This window comes from Globicephala melas, chromosome X (genome assembly GCF_963455315.2).
Source record: "Globicephala melas chromosome X, mGloMel1.2, whole genome shotgun sequence".
Taxonomy (NCBI): Eukaryota; Metazoa; Chordata; class Mammalia; order Artiodactyla; family Delphinidae; genus Globicephala; species Globicephala melas.
The window spans coordinates 35,277,748-35,300,456 of record NC_083335.1 but is presented as its reverse complement, the minus strand read 5'-3'; the positions used below and the strand labels follow the sequence as shown (position 1 = coordinate 35,300,456).

At 43.1% G+C, this 22,709-nt stretch overlaps 2 protein-coding genes across 6 annotated transcripts in view; both read right to left on the bottom strand.

The window, feature by feature from the left end:
* Positions 1-2,303: 2,303 nt before the first annotated feature.
* KCNE5 (potassium voltage-gated channel subfamily E regulatory subunit 5) lies at positions 2,304-2,830 on the bottom strand. Its single transcript, XM_030835715.2, has one exon. The coding sequence runs from the start codon at positions 2,739-2,741 to the stop codon at positions 2,304-2,306; it is 438 nt and encodes a 145-aa protein (XP_030691575.1). The 5' UTR covers positions 2,742-2,830.
* Positions 2,831-18,335: 15,505 nt separating this feature from the next.
* ACSL4 (acyl-CoA synthetase long chain family member 4) overlaps positions 18,336-22,709 on the bottom strand; it is a 76,260-nt gene continuing 71,886 nt past the window's right edge. For all 5 annotated transcript variants that reach the window (XM_030835764.3, XM_070044701.1, XM_070044700.1 and 2 more), the window contains one exon: positions 18,336-21,192. In XM_030835764.3, coding sequence (XP_030691624.1) covers positions 21,035-21,192 — 158 coding nt within the window. In that variant the 3' untranslated portion in view covers positions 18,336-21,034. The remainder of the gene's footprint in view (positions 21,193-22,709) is intronic.

The window sequence follows — 22,709 nt, the reverse complement described above, 5'->3', positions numbered from 1 at the left end:
ACTCTCACTACATGTGCTTAATGAGGAACGTCGTCATCATAAAAAGGTTAAAATGTGTTTAAAAGCAGGAATATTTTGGCAGTGGGATTCGTTTCCCACAGCTGGCACATTCATGCTTATTATGGGCATTATCCCAACTGCTCCCAGCTGCCTTTTTTTGGCAATATATATATATTTTTAACGTCTATGAAAAATAGTACAGATGTTTACAAATTTTCAACACCTAAAGCACTGGGGATGCTTCATTATCAAACAACCTCGTGTCCCCAGTCATGCCAGATCAATGAGGGACCTTGTTGTACCTGAAATACAAGGCTGAGGCCTGCCCTCCCCCATATGCACCTGGCATGGCTGGGTATCTGTGCCCTCCCTCCGCATCCCACTCAGGCCTCCCTGTCTGGCCCTGAGATGGCTCTCACAGCATCATCTCTCTTCGTCTCGTTATCTTGGACCACTGCCCAATCCCTGGCCCCCACCTGCAAGGAAAGGAGTCGACCTTAGGGCTGGAACTAGGACTGGAGAGGAGCCAATGGGGTAAGGCCAGTATATCTTCAAGGAGTGAATCCTGGGAATGAAAGTAAGTTCATTTAACTTATTAATAGCTCCAGTAAAATACCATATGGGCTACAAGGTCAAAACCAATGCCTTGAATGAGGCTTGTGTATTATCCGTGCATTTAAGTAAGCCATAATATCTTTGTCCTGCTGTTACTGAGAAACCAGTTGTCTTGAAGCAAGTTGGCTTAACGCTAAGAGGTGATTTTATGTGTGTTTGATGAGGCCCAAACGGCCACCATCAGGTATAAGCATTTAAGCCCTAATCACGCAAGTTTCTGATGACCTTCAAAGAAGGAGAAGAAATCAATAAGCATACACCTCTAAATTTACCCATCATTGGTTAAGACAGCTTAGTTCAAGCATCTCCTCTCTGACTTAAGATTTACACTCTTTGGTGGCTTTTTCTCTTTTAATAAGCCGCTTCTTTGGGAGAGTTATGAAGGTAGCTTCTAAAAATGAACTTTGATAATAGCTAATAGTGATGGGTGTGAGAGGTTGTTTTAATTTAAAGTATATCCTGAAAAACTGCAAGAGGTAAGTGGGAAATCCTTATTTAGCATTGTGATATTTGAAAGTGCTTCAGAATTAAGGCAAAAGGGGCGGAGAAGTAAGAAAGTAGTTATAACTTGGAAACACTTGAAAAAACAACCCGTTTAGCCATACATAAACCTTTTCTTCATGCACAGTGATATCTGTTGCATTGGAACTGGGTATATAGATATAGGTATCAAAACAACCCAACTCCCCAATCTAAACATTATTTCCAAAAGCAAAAAGGGTTCCTTCTCTATATAGTACTGGGTCTCAAGGCTGGGATCTTTGAGAAAAGAGTCTCAGGTTATTGTTTAAACGACCTTTATTACCTGCCTCTGACATTCTCCAGGTTACAGAGCAGGAGACGACGGAGCCTCATGTTCCATGGATGAAGCAGACAGCTGCCATGACAACCGAATCAATATAGGAGAGGCACTGGGAAGTATTAGGGTGATACGCCCAGCAATGGTTACCCATGGCAAAAGATGGCAGAGCTACTCAAAATTAGGCAAGTTACCTTCAGGACGACAACTGGATGCAAGAAAACCATACAGTTGGGGGTAATAGGTCTTCCCCACCCTCTGAGCCCCCCTCCACCTCCAGTCCCATTAAGTCCATTCTATGCCACAGACTGGTCCTAGTGTCCTGCTAGCTCCCTGCTGAAGGAGGAGGGAGGGAAAAGATGTCTGAGTTCTCTTCATTTTCTTTGTCTCTGTCCCTAAGGCAACAGGAAGCTGGAGCTGCCCCAGCCGGCCTGGCAGTGATGGCAAGCCCGTTGGCTCTACAGAGTGAGCAGTCCCTGGCAGCCCCCGGAACAGCTGCCAGTTAGACGGCCCAGAGTTCGGATAGACTTCATTGCTTCAATTCAATGCCAAGTGTTGGACGTGTTGGATTCAGTTCCCAGAGGGCTGGAGCGTGCTGTCAGGGCCGTCTGAAGACAAGAGAGCAGAGGCAGTTTAGTGCAGTGGGTTGTGCGGGGTCGGAGGTGGGGGCGGGGAGAGGAGGGAGGGGCTGGCCCGGAGGGGGTAGGGTGGTGCTTCTTCCAGGGCCTTCCAGACAAGGTCTCCTGGCCTCTCAACGTTGTCCGGGCCTCAGGTGAGGAGAGCCCTGGAAGGGGAGGAGAGGAAAAGGCGGCAAGGCAGGCGGGTGCCGCGCCCAGGGATGAGCGAGCTGAGGAGGGCGCGGGCGAGCCAGCGAGCTGGGGCGGCGGCTCTAGACCCCCTCGGCGGCCCGGACGAGGGCCGGGGCGGGCAGCCCGGCGGGGCCGGGCGGGCGGCGGTCCTCGGCGGGCGATCCGGCGGCCGTCTCAGCGTCGGCGGCGGCCGGGGCACCTCCCGGGAGCCACTCGTGCTGGGCGCAAGCCTGGGACGGCTCGTCCTTGGCCTCGACGAGCTTGCGGGAGCGGGTGTAGGCCAGGATGAGGCCTCCGGCCAGGCAGGCGTAAAAGATCATGATGAGCAGGATGTAGAGATAGGCGTCGTTGCCCTTGGCGCTGGTCACCTCGCGGCTCACGAAGGGGTCGGGCACGACCCCCATGCCCATGCTCGGGCCGGGGCCGGCGCCCAGGCCGCTGGCGTTGCCCCGGTGGTGCAGCTCGAGCAGCAGGCGGCTCAGCAGGGTCCGCAGCCGCTGGCTCTCGCTGCAGTTCATAGCTGTCGGGGAGTGACACGGCGGCTCCAGATCGCTGCTGACCTTGCCCCCGGGCCGGGCCGAGGGGATGCGGGCGAGCGGCGGCGGCTGCACCCGGCTCCCGGGCGGGCGACGCAGTGGCTGGGGGACCCCGCCGCCCGGGCCTCCTTATCCCCTCACCCCGGCGCCTCCTCCCCTTCCCCACCACGCCCCCTCGGCCCGAAGCCGCCTCTTCCCAGGCTCCGGCTGTCTCGCCGCCCCGGGGAAAGGGGACAGCTGGTGGGGGGAGGAGAAGGGGACGAGGGAGGGGGCGAGGCCGGGAGAGGGGCGGAGGGGGCGGGGGCGCGCGGAATGCGCGGGGCCCCGGGCGGCAGAGGCTGGCAGGGCGGCTCGCTGGGGCCAAGCGTAGACCCCGGGCTGCGGAAGAGAATTCCTTCCACGTTCTGGCCACCTGCCCTGCAGGCCCAGCTTTGGCCCAGATACAGCATCTGGCCCCCACGAGGCGGGTCCTGCACCGGGGTTCCATCAGCACTCACGAAACGGCAGCCGAGACCGCGGGTCCACATCTCAGGACGGGTGATTACTCCCATGGACAAGAACCCTGGCCTATCTTTCCAGCCCTCACGGCTTCCCCTGGACCGAGGTGAGCATCTTATCCAGAAGATGCTCAGGACACATTTGGTGACTGAAGTGGAGTAGGACGCCCGGGGCTTCCAAAAAAGGTTTCTGATATTATACCAGCCCCCTGGGAAGTACCCCTGCTCTGATTTCCTATCACATTTTTAGAGGGGCCTCCACATCTTAGCGTGTGAGTGTACCATCCATGATATGACCCTGTTTCCCGTGGGCGGCAAGCCATCTTCCCAGAAATGCAACCAAGTTCTTCCATTAAAAGGAGCAGGGACATTTAAAAGGCCCTGTGGCTACACTCCCTAGACGTCTCGGGATCTGAAAAGTGCCAGTTCTAGACAATATGCTTACCTCCACATGCAATTAGCCAGATACTCGGTTCTGTGCCTCTCTGGGGCTTGGGAACAGGTCTAGGCCCTGCTGGCTCGTGAGGCAGCCATTTTTTTTCTCAGAGGGTATCTTCCTTTAGGGGAAAACAAGTCACTAAGACAAATAAATCCATAGTAGGTCAAACTGGAAACAGACTGGGATTCACAAAGGGAAAGTGCTCAAAGGATTGATTTCTAGACAGCGAGTAGGAAAAAAAATGAAGTAGTGCTGGTCGGGTCGGGTTGTATATGATTGCCAAGTAATAGAAGGAATGAAACAAAGCTATATGCCTTTATGTATCCCTTGCAAACCAAGGTGCCTGTTCAAGACCATTCGGTCCAGGGACCATTCAATCTTCAGGGGCCATGGGTTAAAAAAAGGAGGTTTTCTGATGCCTCTGCTTCAGTCACCCTTCAGCCCACTGTCCACTCCGGGCTGTAGCCTTCTGTGTGTTGGAGTGAGGTTGGCACCAAACTATATCCAGGGTCTCAAACGGAGCCTTGCTTAACAGCCTCTACATACATCTTAGAGACATTCCACGTGCCCCTGACCACTGGCTCCCCCCTAATCACCTTGCCTCAATGTCCTCGCCTCAGAGGGGCTCAGGGAAGAATTGTTCAAGTGAGTTGGCATGACTAACGACAGAGGACACAGCTAGGAAATTCTCAAAGCAGTACCAACCTAGAGACAGGACTGTTAAGCTAAAAGACTCCTCTGATCTGTTAAAACATGCCCAGAATCTCTAGGGTTTTTTTTTGGTTTGGGGCAGTGGGAGGAAGAAGTCCCTTCACTGTAGCATAAAAACAATCATTTAAACGTGTATTGTATTTTCAACAGCCTATGAGCCAGTAGATTCAAATGGTTGAGCAGCAGGTCTAGAATAATAAAGTTTGACCTTGTTCTCTGTCATAACACATGACTCTTGTCACATGGGCTGCCTCCATTTCCCCACCACTCCCTTCCCTGGAACCTTCTAGAGTCCAGCGCTTTCTGCCCAAACCACTCTCTGTAAGTAAGTTCACCAGCGGCCTCCCGGCCAAATTTAAGGGTCTCTGCTCAATTTGCATCTTTGACCTCAAGGATGAATTTGATACCATCAACCACCCACTCCTTCCTGTCCTACCCTTGGCTCTCATGGCATTGAGTTCTCAAGTTTCTCCTCTTATCTCCCTGACGTATCACTCTCTGTCTCTTTTGCTGGCCCCTCTTCTTTCCTCCTCCCATTAACTGTTGGAATTCCCCAAGACTCAATCCTCAGCTATTCTCTCTTAACATCCATTTCCTTGGAAAGTGTCTCCTTACATGCTTTCACCTACCACCTGGCATATATTTAGCCAAATTTGAATCTCTAGCTCTGATTCTTTCTTGGTAACATCTCTCAAATCCATCCACTCCTTCCTTTCTGGTTTTATTGCCACAACCTTAATCCAAGCTCTCGTTACCTCAGGTCAAATATGCAAACTGAGAGTCTCCTGGCAGATCACCCTGCCTACAACCCAGTCCACCCTGCTATGGCTGGACTAATCCTCCGCCAACACCACTTCCATCCACTCACCCCTGTGTTCAGAGACCCAGAGTTGCTCCCCACTGCTTCTTTAATGGAGCCCAGTCTTCTCTGATGGACCTGAAGTCCTCACCACCAGTAGACACCACCTTCTTCCTTGGCACTTGAAAAACAGCATATTCCTCGAGTTCGTCTCCAATACTCTGTGCCTTTCACCTTCCTCAAAATACACTCACAAAAGGAAGTCTTGCTCGATTCCCCTTATTTGTGCTCTCAGAGTCCCTACAATGCACCCCTCTTGATAGTGCCCCAATTCAGACTGCAGCATTCAGTGCAGAAAATTTGGAAAACACAGAAAAACACCAATAAGAAAAGTCCACAAGAGCGCACATGTGTTGCACATGGACACACACACACACAGGCACTATACATCATTGTTTTGTAGCCTATTTTTTCACTTAACAAGATACTGGTAATTTTTCCCCGTGTCAATTACTATTATTTACAACATCATTTTACTACCTATACAGTATTCCAGACTATAGATCTGCTATTATGTATTTAAATTAGCTCTTATTGTAAGATTTCTGATTAATTTCCAGGTTCTCGCTCTTAAAGATAATGTTTTAATGAACACATACAAGGCCAATTCTAACTCCATTAAAATAAATAATTACCAGAGAGAAAGCAAATTAGAAATTTACAGAAGACTGGCATAGGAAGCAAGAGATGTATAGAAGGGGGTGGAAACAGGAATGGAGACTAGTCATAAAATTTAAAAAGGCCCAACCCTCAGAAAAAAACAACAGGTGTGTGTGTGGGAGACTCTGGCTTTCTTTTCACTCAAGGAGCTGCTGGACATCCCTTCAATCCCAGCCCTGAATGGCTGAGATGCCAACCTCCTTTTCCTCCCCACACTTAATGAAAGTCCGAATCCATCAGACAAGGACTGAGTCTCATTCCTCCCCAGACTTCCAGCCCCTCTACACCTGTCCCATACCTGCCCCATAATCATCTGTTGATCTATTGTCCAGAACTCACTTATTTCCTGAACGGTAATCAAGTGTGTTGACAAAGGGAAGTAATTTATAATCATGTATTTAGACTTTCAAAAAGTCTTGGAAAAGGTTCTGTTCCATGCCAAGGTTGTTTTAAAAGTACAATTGAGGCGCCATGGGCTAGGAAATGCTTTCACCATTCCTTGAGACTGTGAATGCTTCCTGCCAATAGTGCAGCTCCATGGAAGTTGGTTGAATTGAACTGAGTTGAGTTTGGCTAGTTGCCAAAGGACGGGCACAGATGGTAAGCACTGTTGGAGTCCAGGAGGTTGGCAAAGCCACAATGCGCTCTGAGGGAGGGGAGGAAAAAAGTCTTCGTGAAGCACCAACTACAGACCCAGAATGAATCACTCATTCATTCATTCATTTATTCAACAAACACTTGTTGCATGTTACACTGTGCAAGGCACTGTGCTGGGTCCTAGAGACACATCAGTGAACAAGTCACACTGGTGAACTGTCTGTGGCTTTGATGGCTTACAGCCACTTCTTTGTGAACGGGGGACAAGTGCCAGGATCTGGAGTGGGATGAGCAGTGGGCATGAAATCCAGCAAGAATTCTGATTTGGAGAGATTTTTTTTTTTTTTTCGGTATGCGGGCCTCTCACTGTTGTGGCCTCTCCAGTTGCGGAGCACAGGCTCCGGACGCGCAGGCTCAGCGGCCATGGCTCATGGGCCCAGCCGCTCTGCGGCATGTGGGATCTTCCCGGACAAACCCGTGTCCCCTGCATCGGCAGGCGGACTCCCAACCACTGCGCCACCAGGGAAGCCCTGGAGAGAATTTTGACTCTGGACCCAAATACTAGAGTCCAAAGCCTTGTTCGAAAAAGGAAGATCCCTCTTTATTCAAAAGAGGGAGGAGAGTAAATGGGATAGTTCCTGGGTCCAGCTGGGGCTTCTCAGCTGCTTTATGGGAATATATGCTATATTTGGGGTGGGGGGACTGGGGTTTGATAAAGATCAATATTTATGGGTTGGAATGCACCCCAGGGGCTTCGAGTGCCTACCTTAAAGATTTCTTGGGGGTCTTGGTGGGCTTGTGCTGGGGTCACCCTATATCAGGCCACATACTGGAACATTAAATATAGTCCCTGATCTCATTTATCAAATGCCTAGCATGTGCTATTAATTAACCTTACAGCAACCCTATGAGGTGGGTAGGGTTGATATTAAAACTATTTAACAGGAACTTCCCTGGTGGCACAGTGGTTAAGAATCTGCCTGCCAGGTCAGGGGACATGAGTTCGAGCCCTGGTCCAGGAAGATCTCACATGCTGCGGAGCAACTAAGCCTGTGCGCCACAACTACTGAGCCCGTGCACCACAACTACTGAAGCCCATGTGCCACAACTACTGAGCCCGCGTGCCGCAACTACTGAAGCCCACGTGTCTAGAGCCCGTGCTCCGCAACAACAGAAGCCACCACACTGAGAAGCCCATGCACCGCATCGATGAGTAGCCCCCACTCACCACAACTAGAGAAAGCCCGCGCACTGCAACGAAGACCCAACGCAGCCAAAAATAAATAAATAAATAAATATTAAAAAATCTATCTAACAGCCCTATGTCTTGGACACTGACCAATCAGAATGGACTAGCAAACAATCAGAATAGATGCTGGCTGTAAACACCCAGTATAGCCTTACAGAGGCACAACATCATGGGGCAAAGAGGTAGGAGAGGGGCACAGACCAAATAGCTTCCCGTTTCCCAGAAGATGAAACCAAGATCTCATCTCCTTGGACTTCAGAGCTGTCCCAGGTCTTTCTGAACCCCCTTCCTCCCTGTGGATGCCTCCACTGCTCCCTGTGTTCCTAGCAGGTACATGAAAAGATCCCTCGCCTGCTGACTCCTCTAAAGCAATGCTATCTACTGCAGCTGCCCCTTTCTCCCAGCAATTTTCTAAGGATGCCACTTGTTGGCTCAAAATTCTTGAATGTGCCCCATCAGATTGACAAATTATCACCTTAGTGTGGACTTCAAGACTCTCTGTGCTCTGGCTTGAAGACGCCTTCCAATCATACTTGCAGCAATAACTACCCACATGTCTCCAATACCAGAAACCTTTTCTTTTTTTTTACAAATTATTTTTTATTCAGATATAATTGACATGTAACACTGTGTAAATTTGAGGCGTCAAATGTGTTGATTTGGTACATGTGTATTGCAATATGATTACCACCGTAGCGTTAGCTAATGCCTATATCACTTCACATAATGATCATTGCTTTTTTGTGGGGAGAACTTTTAAGACACTCTTTCAGCTAGATGAAATCTCACTGTCCTTAGCAACTCGACAGCATAGGATAACAGTGATATGTGTGCTCGTCAGATGGCCCCAACAATCCTTTTGAGGGCGAGGGCTGTATTCTTCCTCTTCGTATTCCTCACCTGGCCTGAAACAGTGCCTGGCATTATAGTAGGTGATCAGGAAATATTTACCTGGGTTTGAGGTCTGCCTTCCTCCAACGAAGGCTTTTAAATTTGAAAAAAAATTGGCTCCATTCAGGATATGGAACTTTGTGGATACATTTTTTTCCAAAAATTTATGCAAATTTCAAACATAGAGCGGAGTTGATAGAATTTTCCAGTGGTGCCTTGTTACTAGCCAGATTCTACCGCTAATGTTTTCTGATACTGGCTTTATCCATCCCTCACCTATCCATCTGTCTCTCTATCCAGTGTCTTTTCTTTTTGAAGTTGCAGACATCAGTACACTTCACCCGTAAGCACCTTCCACATACCCATCCTTAACTAGAGTTCAATATTTGTTTATTATTCTTTTGTTTTCCTTTTGAAGTAACATATATGTTCGATGAAATACACAAATATATTTGCTGAGTTTTGACAAAGGTAACTGCGTAACTTAGCCCCCTACTGAGATGTAGAACATTACCACCACTCAAGAAAGTTTCCTCTTGCCGCTTCCCAGGCGATCCCCTCCTTTCACCCCTAGAGGCAAGCACTGCTTTGATTTTTTTCCATCATTGATTAGTTTTGCCTGTTACAGAACTTCATATATATGAAATCATATAGTATGAAGTCTTTTGTATAAGGTTTCTTCTACTCAGCCTGATGAGTTTGAGAACCATCCGCGTTGTCACATGTACCTGTAGTTTGTTCCTTTTTACTGCTGAGTAGTACTCCATTGTATGACAATACCACAGTTTGTTTATTGATTATCCATTTATCCATTATCCACTCTCCTACTGATGGACACTTGGGTTGTTTCCAGTTTCTGTCTATTAAAAGTAAAGTTGCTATGAATGTTCTCAAACAAATCTTTTTTTTTTTTTTCGGTACGCGGGCCTCTCACTGTTGTGGCCTCTCCCGTTGCGGAGCACAGGCTCCGGACGCGCAGGCCCAGCGGCCATGGCTCACGGACCCAGCCGCTCCGCATCATGCGGGATCTTCCCGGACCGGGGCACGAACCCGTGTCCCCTGCATCGGCAGGCGGACTCTCAACCACTGCGCCACCAGGGAAGCCCTCAAACAAATCTTTTTGTAAACATATGTTTTCCTTTTTCTTGGGTAAATATCTAGGAGGAGAAATGCTGGATCACAGGGAAGATGTAGTTTAGCTTTATAAGAAACTGCAAGACCTTTTCCCAAAGTGGTTGTATTTTTCTATACTCCCACCAGGAATGTATGAGGATTCCAATTGTTTGTGGTTACTTTTGCAGCTCTTTGCTTCAATCGCACACTTAACTTTGTCTTGTACACATGACATGCGTTTACTCTTATGATAGGGCCAACCCTGATTGTTTGTGGTTTATTACTTAAAGCTCCCCCCCATTTTCCTGACTACTAAATGTATAGCCAAACTCTAGATGGAGTTGCTGAAATGTGAATTAACTCTCTGAGATAATAGCTTTTCCTGAAAGCTTACGTGTGCCGAGCATTGTGTTAAGCACTTTATATGCATTATCTCACTTAACCCTTACAGGAACCCCATTATACAGATGAGGAAACTGAGGCCCAGAGAGGTTAACTTGCTCAAAGTCACATAGCTTGGAGGTGGCCAAGACTTGAACCAGAGTCCGTAATCTATTACCATCATGCTATAATGCTGCTGCCTAAGGTCCTTTGTCCAGAGGCTAGCAGGAAAAAAAAAAAAAAGAGCTTCTGTGTTCCCTCATCTAACCCCCTTATTTTTCAGCTGAGGATACGAAGGTCCAGAGAGGAGAAAGGACTTGCCTGAAGTCCCCTATTAGTTAATGGCAGAGCCATCAGAATCCAGGTCTCCTGCCTCCCAGTCAGGAAATCTTTCCACTCCAGTGCACAGCCTCCTTCAATGCTTTGGGCAATTCGGATTTTATTTCTAGCTTTTTAGTGTATGACAAGAGTCTGAAAACCACTTTGAGATCTTTGAAAGAAGCGTGTGAATCTAGGAGGGTGGAGTAAGGTCAACCTTCCGTTTGGGGCCAAAACATAAGGTCATAAATTGTCAAATTTGTGTCAATTCATACCTAAACGTTATCATGAAAAATATTTCTCCTGCCCACTCAGTCTTCTCCGGAAAACAACGTGAAGACTTGGGGTACTCTGTGGGAAGGGAAGAAGCCAGAGGGCATTTTTCTCTTGGACTCGCACATCGCCATCTGGTGGAAGCCTTGCGTTTTTGTTTTTCTTCGTTTTTCTGCTCACACGTTTGTTGCCCTTTTCTGTGCCACGCCCTGCGTTAGGAGCCGGGGATCTAGGTGAGACTTGCTTCCTGACGTAATGGAGCTAAAACTCTAGGGGGCGGGGGGGTTACCCAGACCCTTACAACGCCCTGTGGTCAAGGCCCTATTAGAGGCAAATAAGACAAACCTGCATTTTCGTTCTGGCTTGGCTACCTAGCAGCTGTGTTACCTTGAGCAACGTCACTTAACTTCTCTGTGCTCCGGTTTCCTCTTCTGTAAAATGGAAATAATAATAGAAAGCGCTCACTGTAGGATTTTGTGGCAAGGACTGAATAAGATAATGCTGGGAAAGCACTTAGCATAGTGCCTTGAACATATTAAATGTTCAAAAATGTCAGCTGTGGTTACTTCATTATTAACAATAAGCATATGGTGCTGTGAGGCCCAGAAGAGAGGCATTTAACTCAACCTTGGAGAGCTCAGAGAAGACGTCCCCGCGGATGTGACATCTGAGATGTTTTGAATAGGAAGTAGCCATTCGGACCCTTTCTCCACGTGGAAAGCAATATCCGCAACGTATGAATAAGGAAAACAACAGTGTTCACCTCCCCTCACCCCTGCATCATGAGGCATGGCACAGCATTCTTGCCTCGGGGGAGCCAGGGGTTTCCGTGAGGGCCTCTTAGCTGCAAGATGATGTGGGAACATTTAGGAATTCTTGGAATCAGGACCCAGACCAAGTGAGAAATTGGTTCCCACAGTGGGTAGGCAAAGCCTGACTTGAAATTAGATGCTAAGAGAAAAATCAAGACCAGTTGTGTCAACTACCACGTGTTTGTTTTAATTTTGACTTTGTTTGGGGGCAATAATGCTTCAGTGGCTCTTTATTCATCCAACATTATGTTCAACAGGCATGATGGAGCCTGTTCATTTCCCACCGCCTCAAAACATGAATAATTCTGGGCCCCTCAGCTGCTCTCGAAATTTTGCCTGGCACACACCATGACCACATCTGATTCTGTTCATACTGTTTTTCCCTGCCAATGCTTAACCCTTCCACATTGTCCAAGTTTTACTCATCCTTCAAGGTCTAGACTTTCTCATTTGTTCATACATTCATGAAATATTTTTTTTAATTAAGGTATAATTGACCTATAACATTAATTAGTTATAAGTGGACAACATAATGTTTCGATATTTGTATATATTGTGAAATGATCACCACAGTAAGTCTAGTTAACATCCGTCACTACACAGTTACACATTTTTTTCTTGTGATGAGAACTTTTAAGATCTACTCCCTTAGCAACTTACAAATATGCAGCACAGTGTTATTAACTATAGTCACCCTGCTGTACATTACATGCCCAGGACTTATTTATTTTATAACTGGAAGTTTGTACTTTTGACCCCCTTCACCCTTTTCTCCCACACACCTCCCAGCAACTACCAATGTTTTCTGTATCTATGAGCTTGCTTTTTTTTTGTTGTTAGATTCCACATAGAAGTGAGATCACGCGGTATTTGTCTTTCTCTGTCTGACTTATTTCACCTATTCCATTGTATATATACACCACATTTTCTTTATTCATTCATCCATTAATGGACATTTAGATTGTTTCCCTATCTTGGTTATTGTAAATAATACTGCAGTGAACATGGGGATGCATATATCTTTTCAAATCAATGTTTTCATTTTCTTTAAACACCCAGAAGTGGAATTGCTTGATCACATGGTAGTTCTAATTTTCTGGGGAACCCCCATACTGTTTTCCACAGTGGCTGCACCAATTAACATTCCCACCCAACAGTGCATGAGGGTTCCCTTTTCTCCACACCCTCTCCAGCACTTGTTATTTCTTGATAATAGCCATCCTAACAGGTGTGAGGTAGTAGCTCATTGTGGTTTCGACTTGCATGAAATATTTTCTGAGAATGTACTATGTGCCGGGCACAGTGGCAGGCGCTAGAGATATAGCAGTGAACAAGACAGACACAATCTGTCTACCTTCCCAGAGCTGACAGTCTGTCTGAAACTACAGCCATGAAAACAAAGCACTGTGACCATGTGTTACCAGGGCTTTCTCAGACAAGGGGTATATCTAGAATAGTGCTCTCCAATTGTTTTCACCACATAGCACACATAGATAACATATATGAGCCCCTAGGATAAATGGATAAGAAAGCAGCCTGCCAGGGAGCTCTGGCCACTCCAAGGGCAGAGGGCATCAATACCTCAGGCACACCTAGCATCTCTGGGAGATCTCTGGTTGAGAATCTCAAGCTATGGCCCATGGCATTGCTGTTGCTCTCACCCCACTTTGTCCTTGCAGGCTGATGGGCACAGAAGGGATGCTGCTGCAGATGAATACACACTCTTTGTTATTAGCTAGAAGTTGGTAAGAGTCACTCTTGCCTCTTCAGCATTAGGCGCAGACTGGAGGCTCCAAGGAAGCCTTCCCAGACAACTGAAACCTAAAAGGATCTCTGTCTTTTCCGAATTCCTACATATTTAGAGTCTTCAGCTCACAGTTCAGCTTCTAATTCACCCCCATAGTCTGACATTGTATGCTGAGATCATAAGACCATCTTTTGTCTCCTCTATAGCAATACTACACGAGAGGGCTCAGAAGTACTTCTTAAGTGTCCTGTTTCAAGACAAAAGAAATCTTATTGGAACTTAAGAGGGCCTTCAAATGGAAATGGCTTTGCTATCTAAGAAAAGTTCAGTGCCCAAGCCATCTTTTAAAACTTCAGAGAAAAAATCCCAAAGCTGTAAGAGAATGAGGTCATCCAGCTCCAGGCCAGTTTGGAGTTTTTCTTCTCTGAGCACAACCAAAGGCCAACCAAGATATCCCACAACCCCAGGAGATGGGGTCGAGAGAGCTATTGTTTATATCATGAGCAAAAGGGAAGAATTCACAAGCAAAGAGAGCCAAAGGGGCGTCTTGCAGAGAAAACAAAGACTCCTGCTGAAATGAAACAGAAGAGTCCACATCTTTTCCTTCACTGGGACTCCCTGAGAAAGGTTAATTCTCTCAGCATCAAGAATCCTGATGGCTAATGAAATGCAGATCCAGTTTAGAAATGATGCAACCTCCAGGAAGTCTGCGGGGCAAATCTGACAAATTTTAACTCATCTCTGTGCATTGCTTGCTCAAATAGTTCGTGATTCAGTTACTAGGCAGGAAACCTTCCTGATTTCCCTCTCTGGCCCCGTCTCTCTCCCACTCTTGGGACGCTACATTGCTACTTTCCTATACTGACACATACAGTTCACCATCCCAAACTGAACGTGGGCATTGGAATGCCTTATCCTAAGAAATGTCAAAGATACAGCTAAGGTAGAGCTGTTGACCATAAAGAAGAAAATGTGTGTGGACATGTCTGTGATATATACATATACATATATATATATATATATATATACACACACACACACACACCTTGTTCTGAGCTTCTTATAACTCTACGAGCTAGAAAAAGCTGGGCACAAGAAGAAATACCTGACTTCAAAAGAATCATTTTCATAATTCTGCTTCAAAAGTCACTCTGAAGAGATACATGGATGGGTCAACATATTCTCTCTTCTTTTCCCTTGTCCCTAGGAGTCTCTTGAACTCTTTTTTATTATTGATTTCTCACAGCCCCAAGGCAAAAATATGAATTAGGTAAAGTTGATGTTTAGCACTTCCAAGCAGTCCCACCCCTAGAGCCCATTTCTGATTCTTGATACCCTTAGGAGTGTCTTCTAAGAAATAAAATGGTTCTAGACCTCATTCTCTCAGAATCTCTCAGGTTTTCAAGTGTCAAAGGAAATAGCTAATCTATCAACACAAAAGAAAAATCAATCCCATATCAACAGGAGAGGGTTAGGGGAGCCTACAGTTAACCAGGAGCCTCCTTCTTTGGTAACCTGTGAAAACTGCCCTCTCTTCTGTGAATTATTTTGTAGTTTAATCCTAAGGACAGGTGTTAATAGAGGAATTTACAGATCCAGCAAACAGGTCACTGTTGGCCAATGAGAGAAGATGAGGCACAGGTACTGTTTTTTGTTTGTTTGGGTTTTGGTCATTGTTATTGCTGTTAACCTTCCCATGTGATTCCTAAGTGCAGCCAGGGTGAAGAACAACTTGGAAGGATGAGCTTGGCAGATTGGAGAACACAGAAGTGAAAGAGAATGGAGTTAAGGTAAGACAGGTAAAGAGAGATCTTCTGATTCAGGGACTTGAATACCAACCTGACATTTTGATTTGAATAAGAACAGCATCAACAAGGTGGTATTTTAAGAAGGTAAGTTTGGCAGATCTCTATACAAGATGGAGTATACTGAGTATACTGGCAGTGATGGAAAGAAAAGACTTGCCAAGAAACTAGTTAGGAGGTTGGTATAGCTCTTCTAGTGAAAAGGGGTGAAGGTCTGATCTAGGGTGGTAATAGCGGGAAGAGAGTAAGAAATGAACTTTAGGCACATGATGTCATGTCTCTCAAAAACTAAGCCCAACTGAGACTGAAAGTGGGTGCAAACACTGAAATATTCTGACATACTTCAGGTATTTTAAGTTCACCCAAGTTGTCTGTGTCCCTTACTTCACAGCTACCTAGGTCTACTTCCTCCCCATCAAGCCCACAAAGATGCTTCTCATCAGATGAACCTTTCAGGTTCTCCCACACCCTTAATTAAACACATTTGTTCCAAAGACTTATCAGTTTGATGATTAGTACATGCTGGACAGAATATGATGAACCCGATGGGTTCATCCTCTTCTCCTCCAAAACACCGAAATACACCCAACTTTCAACTTCTCCTCCATATTATCAATCTTACCTGCTCATGCCAGACATGTCTGCCCCTACCTACCCTGGATGCTCATGTAAACAAGATATGGGACATTTTCAGCATGCCAGAAGATTCCCTCATGCCCCTTTCCAGGCAATACCACTCTCTTCAGAGAAAACCATTATCCTGGATTCTATCACCATAGGTCTGTTGTGCCTATTCTCGAACTTCATATAAATACAATCATAATGTACTGTGAATAGCTTCTTTCGTACATCATAATTATCTGTGAACATAATTTATCCATGTCTTTGCATGTAGCAGTAGTTTACTCTTTTTACTTGCTATGTAGCATTTCCTTGTATGGATATACCACAATTTCTTTGTCCATTCTCCTGTTGATGGACATTAGAGTTATTTCCAATTTGTGGGTCATTATGAATACTGCTGACATGGGATCAACTTATAGCAAAGCTTTTTTAACAAGCCCCACCCACACTGTTCTGGGAAATTTTCTTGAATTCTTGTAATCCCTTTTTTTTTTTTTTTTGTTATTCTCTCTCTCTAGAACTTCTGTTATTTAAATGAGGAATCACTTGGGCTGATCCCTTAATATTCTTATCTTTTTGTTCCTAGTTTTCATCTTTAAAAAATACTGTTTGGAATTAGATAGTGGTGATGGTCATACGAAACCGTGAGTATGACTGTCACCTAACTGTACACTCAAAAATGGCTAAGATGGCAAACTTTATTATATATATTTTACCACAATAAAAAAACATTTGGCTCCTCGAAAAGTTCTACTTCCTGAGAGATTTCCTCTACTATTTCAACCTTTCTCTTGAATTTTTCATTTCAGCCATCATGTTTATAATTTCTAAGAGATGTTTTTATTTTTTTTGTTTTCTATATATTCCTTTTTTGCAGCCTTCTGTTCTTGTTTAATGGTAGTTTTAAAAGTTTTTTTTAAAGCTTTCTTTATTTACCCTGCGGAACCGATTTACTCCAATTTGCTTTTTTCTCCTTGCTTTTATCTCTAGTCTTCCAAGGTTTGGTAATCCTTGCCTTCTCATTTAAGAAGAGAGTACTAGTACTGACTGGGAGGTCTAAGAGTGTGGTTGCCACTGAGGTAGAGGAGGTGGGAGTATGACGGCAGGGGATAGCTTTCTTTCATGGACATCGTAGGATAGCTTTCAACCTGTGCTTTCCAAACTGTGGCTTGCAGACTCTCTAAAGCCGTGCTGTCCAACATGGACATGAAATTAAAAATTCAGTTCCTCAGTCACACTAACTACATCTCAAATGCTCAATGGCCACACATGACTAGTAGTACTATAATGGATAGCACAGATATGGAACATTTCCAACCTCACAGGAGTTCCATCGAACAGCACTATCTTGCGGGGTCATGAAATCAGTTTAGAGGGTGACAACCAACATTTAAATAAATGAAATAGGAAGTCTCAGTATTGTTTTTTTCACATAAACATTGTTTTCACATAAACATTTCACATAAGATATTGTTTTATACACACATAAGCATGTGTGCAAAGCATCGTGGATCACAGTAAAAAAAATGAAAGCACTGCTTTAAATTATATATGCACAACTCTGATTTTTAAAGAGAGAGAACATGAGAATTACAGAAATTCCTTGTACCTAGTAGAATCCTCACTTCTTGTGATGGCATCAGCCACAGCCTCATATCCCTATAGGAAACTTGGGACCTAGGGCATCATTAAAAAGCAAACCAAAAATCACCTTGGGACAGCAAAATCACAATATGAAAGCTAGATGTGATGGGCCTTAGGGACAAATACACTCCCTATTTCTTCTGTCATTCATCTTTCCCTTTTTACAAAGCGTCTTTTTTTGAAGTCCAGTCTTTCTCCCTCTCTCTCTCTCTCTTTCTTTCTTTGATACAGGAAGAAGAAACTAAAGCTAAGGGGGTATTTTGAGATTTGTCCATGGCTACAAAACTAGTGATAGAAAGAGCCCAGGTCTCCTCACCTCTAAATCCAGAAGTTTTTCTTCAAAGTCTTCAGGGGCAAGCAGTCCTTTAAGGCCCTGAGGTGCAAACCAATATGTTAAATAACTTGACTCGTGAATGTTACCTGGATACAATGATAATGATAACAGCTAACATATGTTTACTATGTTTTAAACACTTTATATGGATTAACTCATTTTTACCCTCACAACCATCCTCTGAAGTAGATCCTATTTTATCAATCAACCCCATTTTTCGGGAAGGAGAAACGCAGTGGAGGGATGTTAATGAATTGCCCAAAGTCACACAGCGAGTGAGTGGCAAACTCAGATAAATTAATTTCTCCCTAAATTTTAATTAGCCTAAAGGTAACAGTTACCATTTACTAGCACGTACTAATAATGCACACAACATGACTATGTTTTGTCCCACAGTATCAGTGCTGCAGAGGGATTCTACTCTATTAACTGTATGAAAGTTAACAGCTTTGGGTTCAAATCCTCCAAACTAATGGATATGATTTATACAACCCAGGTTATCTGCTTAATGCGATTCTATAAACCTAGAGAGGAGGACTTTTGAAATATGTGTTTAAAAGTTTGGCTAGTATTCTTCAAACTTGCACATTTTATCTTGACGCATAATTAAGCACAAACTGGCTTGATAACGTGGGTGGATTTATTTCTTAAGAACAAACGAAGCTTTTCATCAAGGAAAACGTGAAAACCTAAGTAACAATCCTGCAATCGTGCATTTTAACAGAAAGTAGAAATATGAATACATTCTAATTTGTAACTACATTTGAAAATTAAAATAGTTCTCTCCAAATCCCAAATACCACACAATCTTTAATCTGTTCTCATCTTGTTACTCCAGAAACATCTGTCACATGCTATCAAGAAAATAGAGGCAAGGATTATTAATCAGTCTTTATGGCCAAAGAAACATTATTCTCCTTAACTTCTGACTTTTTGAATCATTCATGTGTATCTCAGTTCCAAAAAGTGACACAATTATACCTCCATTCCAGAAAAAAAAAAAATCAATATGAATATCAAATATCAAGGAGGCAAGGTACTTTCATGTAATTAAAGCAAAGTCACAAGTGTTCGTCTTAGAAATGTACATAATTGCAGGAAAATTTTTAAGTACAACTTTATTTGATGGCTGACATGTAATAATAACAGTGAACAATTCAAACAGGTATAAAAAAGGTAGGATCAAAATCTTTACGCTCAAATACTTGAAAAGTCACTATGAATATGGAAAGATCTGTTTACATAAACACGTATATTTGCTGAGGAAAAATCAGGGGGTAGTGGCATCTCCCTGGTCCGTTAACAATATTTGGATTTTCGCAAAGAATTAGCAGCACCCAACCTTAAGTGTTAATTACGCGTTTCTAAAGGACCCATACAACAGATTAGTTGGCAGTGTTCTAGCTTTTGGGAGATGGGAGCGGGTGAGGGTTCAAATATCTGAGTACGCATGCACTCACACATTTAAAATCACCATTCCAAAAGGAGGGGACTCACATACTGAAAAAGTCTAAGAACATCATCCTTAGAGGATCAACAGTGGGCCAGAACAGTGGAAGCTGAATAGTAGTCTACTTGGTAAGAATGGTTTTTCACTCTTAGAAGGCAAGTTGGGAAGAATGAGAATACTCACATACACATAACTCAGGGAGACCTTGCTTCAAATTTTACATTGCAGAACACTGAACATTCTTTACAGAAACCTCCGTTCTTGCTTATAATAACACCAGATGATTTTTCCTTTATACCACCATATACATAACATTTAAATATTTTCTTTATAAATATTCTAGAGCAAACAGAATGTGTTTTGTTGCAGTGGTGGCCCACATCTGTACAAAGCAATGTAAGCAACATATATATATAGGTATATATATATATATATATATATATATATATAAAATGACTAAGAAAAAAGTGCAAAGAATAACAGTATTAAGAATTTTTGTTTTTTTTTTTACAGTAACTATGGTTCAAGTGTGAATACCTATCAGGGATATATAATCCCAGATTTTAATGAAAGATTCAAAAAGAAGCCCACATACCAAGTTACTGCACAAGTATCAGTCCCTTAGTGAGTAACTTCCCTTCTCCCAAATCCAGCATTTCCAGTTTCTGAACTCTTCTCAAACAGAAAAAAAGTGGTAACAGTGTGTTCTTCCCTTTAAGTTCCTAAAACGCATCCAAGTTAATTAATAATTCGGAGATTAAGTCAAGATGGTAGGGAAGTCATTCATCATAACCCGCTTTTGCTAAAATTAAAGCAAAATGAAAGGCTTTTGGTAATACAAATAATTGACCAAGAATCAAATCAGCAACAGCAAACAGACCTTAAATTACAAGTGTGATTTAATACACTTTAAAATCAATCCCTGCTATCAAAGATAAGTTCAAAGTCTAAATCCTCTCCCTGGTTCAGTGCTGTGCAAGGGTTGGAATTCTAAATACTTATGATTTCAACACCTTTTCTAACAGAGAAAATGCTTCCTGTTAAAATTTGATTAACTTTCTATTATTTTAACTCTTGGTTTGTCTTATTTTGAACAAACAGAAACGCAATGTTCAGCATTTTTTAAGATGTACTTTTACTCTTAAGTCATTCAAATAATTACAGTTACTGATTTCACATCTCCAAGTTTCAAAAAAGCAGTTGAATTTCCCTTTAAATATATTACTAGATATTTTGTGGTGCGTTTATATTGTTTTATTCTTACTTCAGGCACTGTAATTATTCACAATATTATCATGATTCTATGTGTAACCTACACAACAATTATGAATGCTAAAATGGTTTCCAAGGTATTACTTGATTCTGTATATTATGATTCAAGACAAATGGTTGGAAGAGAATTTTAAAGCCCTGCAGCACTTCTGCTTTGAGTAGTGTTAATATATTTTTTTGGTCATGCTTAATATTTGAGCATCTTCTGAACTAGGAAGACAACAGACATTGGAAGTTGCAAATTTCCTCAAACTACATTCTACTCCAGCTCCAACTTATTTTGTTCAACATTAAATATTTTTTCTTTAATGAAACAAGTATATCTTAGGCTAATTTTTAAAAACAGGAATTTTGCTCTAAAATTAATAACACAGCTACAGGGAAATAACTTTTCAGTTTCAGCTTCACTAGAACTATGCAAAACTAAGTCAAAGTAGACTCGACAACTATTTTAATCACTTTGGGTTTTGTTTTTTTATTACCATGACTTTAGAATGATACACTTTACATTCTAACAGACAGCTCAACAAGGCTGAAAACTCAGAACTGAAAAACCACCAGGCCGCCTCCTGTACAACTGTAAGTAAGAGAGCAGCATTTTATTTGCCCCCATACATTCGCTCAATGTCTTTGAGGTAATGGTTCTTCAGTTCCTTCCTTTTCAGTTTGAAAGCATCAGTGACCAAACCAGTTTCAGGGGTCCAGGGCTCTGGGCTTAAGCGAACCTTGATTGGAGTTTCAAATCGCTCCAATTTCACTGAAATGAGAAAGGGGGGGTAGGAATGAGGGAGAAAGAGGGAAAGAGAGGGAGAGAGAGGGGAAAGAAGGGGGAAGAGTGACGAGGGTTAGGAAAATGGGGGCGAGTGGGAGAGAGAGAAACAATAAAACATGAATTTTGCAGGATTCACCTAGGTGGTGCAGGTGATGAGGCAAACTTAATGGTATGTTAGAGTTAGTTAATGATACCACCACCTTACAATTTCATTTTATATTTCTCAAAGTACATATCAGTTGTTTCAGTTGAATGGTTTTGGACTATGCAGTTTTTTTTCTAATATATATGTAGACACCCTCCTCTTCAGAGTCTTTCTATCTGTTGCGCCTTCTGCCTGGGATGGCCTGCCCTGCTGTAGCTGCATGGCTCACCTCCCTACCCCATCCACGTGTCTGTTCAAATGCCACCGCCTCAGAGAGGACTCCCTTGACCACTCCTAACAAAACAGAAGTCCCTTTGTCTCTCTGTATCCTCTTATGCTATGTCTTCTTCAAAATACTTATCACCACCTCATATATTATATATTTAATGCACCTACTAGAATGTAAGCTCCATGAAAGCAGGGGCTTTGTTCTGTTCACTGCCATCCATAGACTACACTGAGCCCTCAAGGAACATACATATTTATTCATTCATTCTACAGAAAATTAGCCTCTAGACAACTGTTCTTTGTAAGCTTTATTGTAATTCAAGTAAGAATCAAAAGGGGGGGTTGTGAGTTTCATACTCTTAAATGATATAAGAATTGATGCAGCACATATTGGATTTGAGTTAGACAACACAACACATGTTGAAAGAAATGTAAGAAAATGGTGAAAATAAGGACACAGAAGCAATCCATACAGTGCTCAATAATTTTAAATTCAATAAATTATATTCAATGAAGTTACTTATTATTAATACAAGGTCATCCTTAAAATTCTGAAGGCCTACTAACTGTAATGTTAATCTACAGATGAGCTTTATTTTATATGCAATTATTTAAAATAGCAATTTCGAAGAAGCAAACACCTGCATGTTTTAAAACTACTGCTAAACAGCCTAGGTAACCTGAGAAACAACTTGGTTTCAGTGATAAGCACAAAGAACTCAAATTCAATGAAGTTTTTGTTCTAATGCTAGTCTGAGCTTTATGAAAGCTTGGGTGAATTAGCGAGTTTCTCATTAAAATAAGAGAAAAATATAAAGCTGAGTGTGAAAAGTAATGTTTCAAATTACTTAGAACCAACTTCCTAAAAGTAATGCCTAAAAAGGTAATAAAGGAATATAAAACTTGTTCAAATTAACCATATCTACTCTGATGATAGATTATAGCTCAGTTATACAGAGGTGCCTGAAATAAGGTCACATTTGGATCTCAAGGGAATAGTTAAATTCTCAAGTACCGATCTGGCTCCGAAACCTTTTATTTCATATTACTTTACCTACTTACACAGGTCGTATTCCAGAAACACTGACAACAATGGGACAAAGCAGGTACGTTATTTCAATTGCGCACA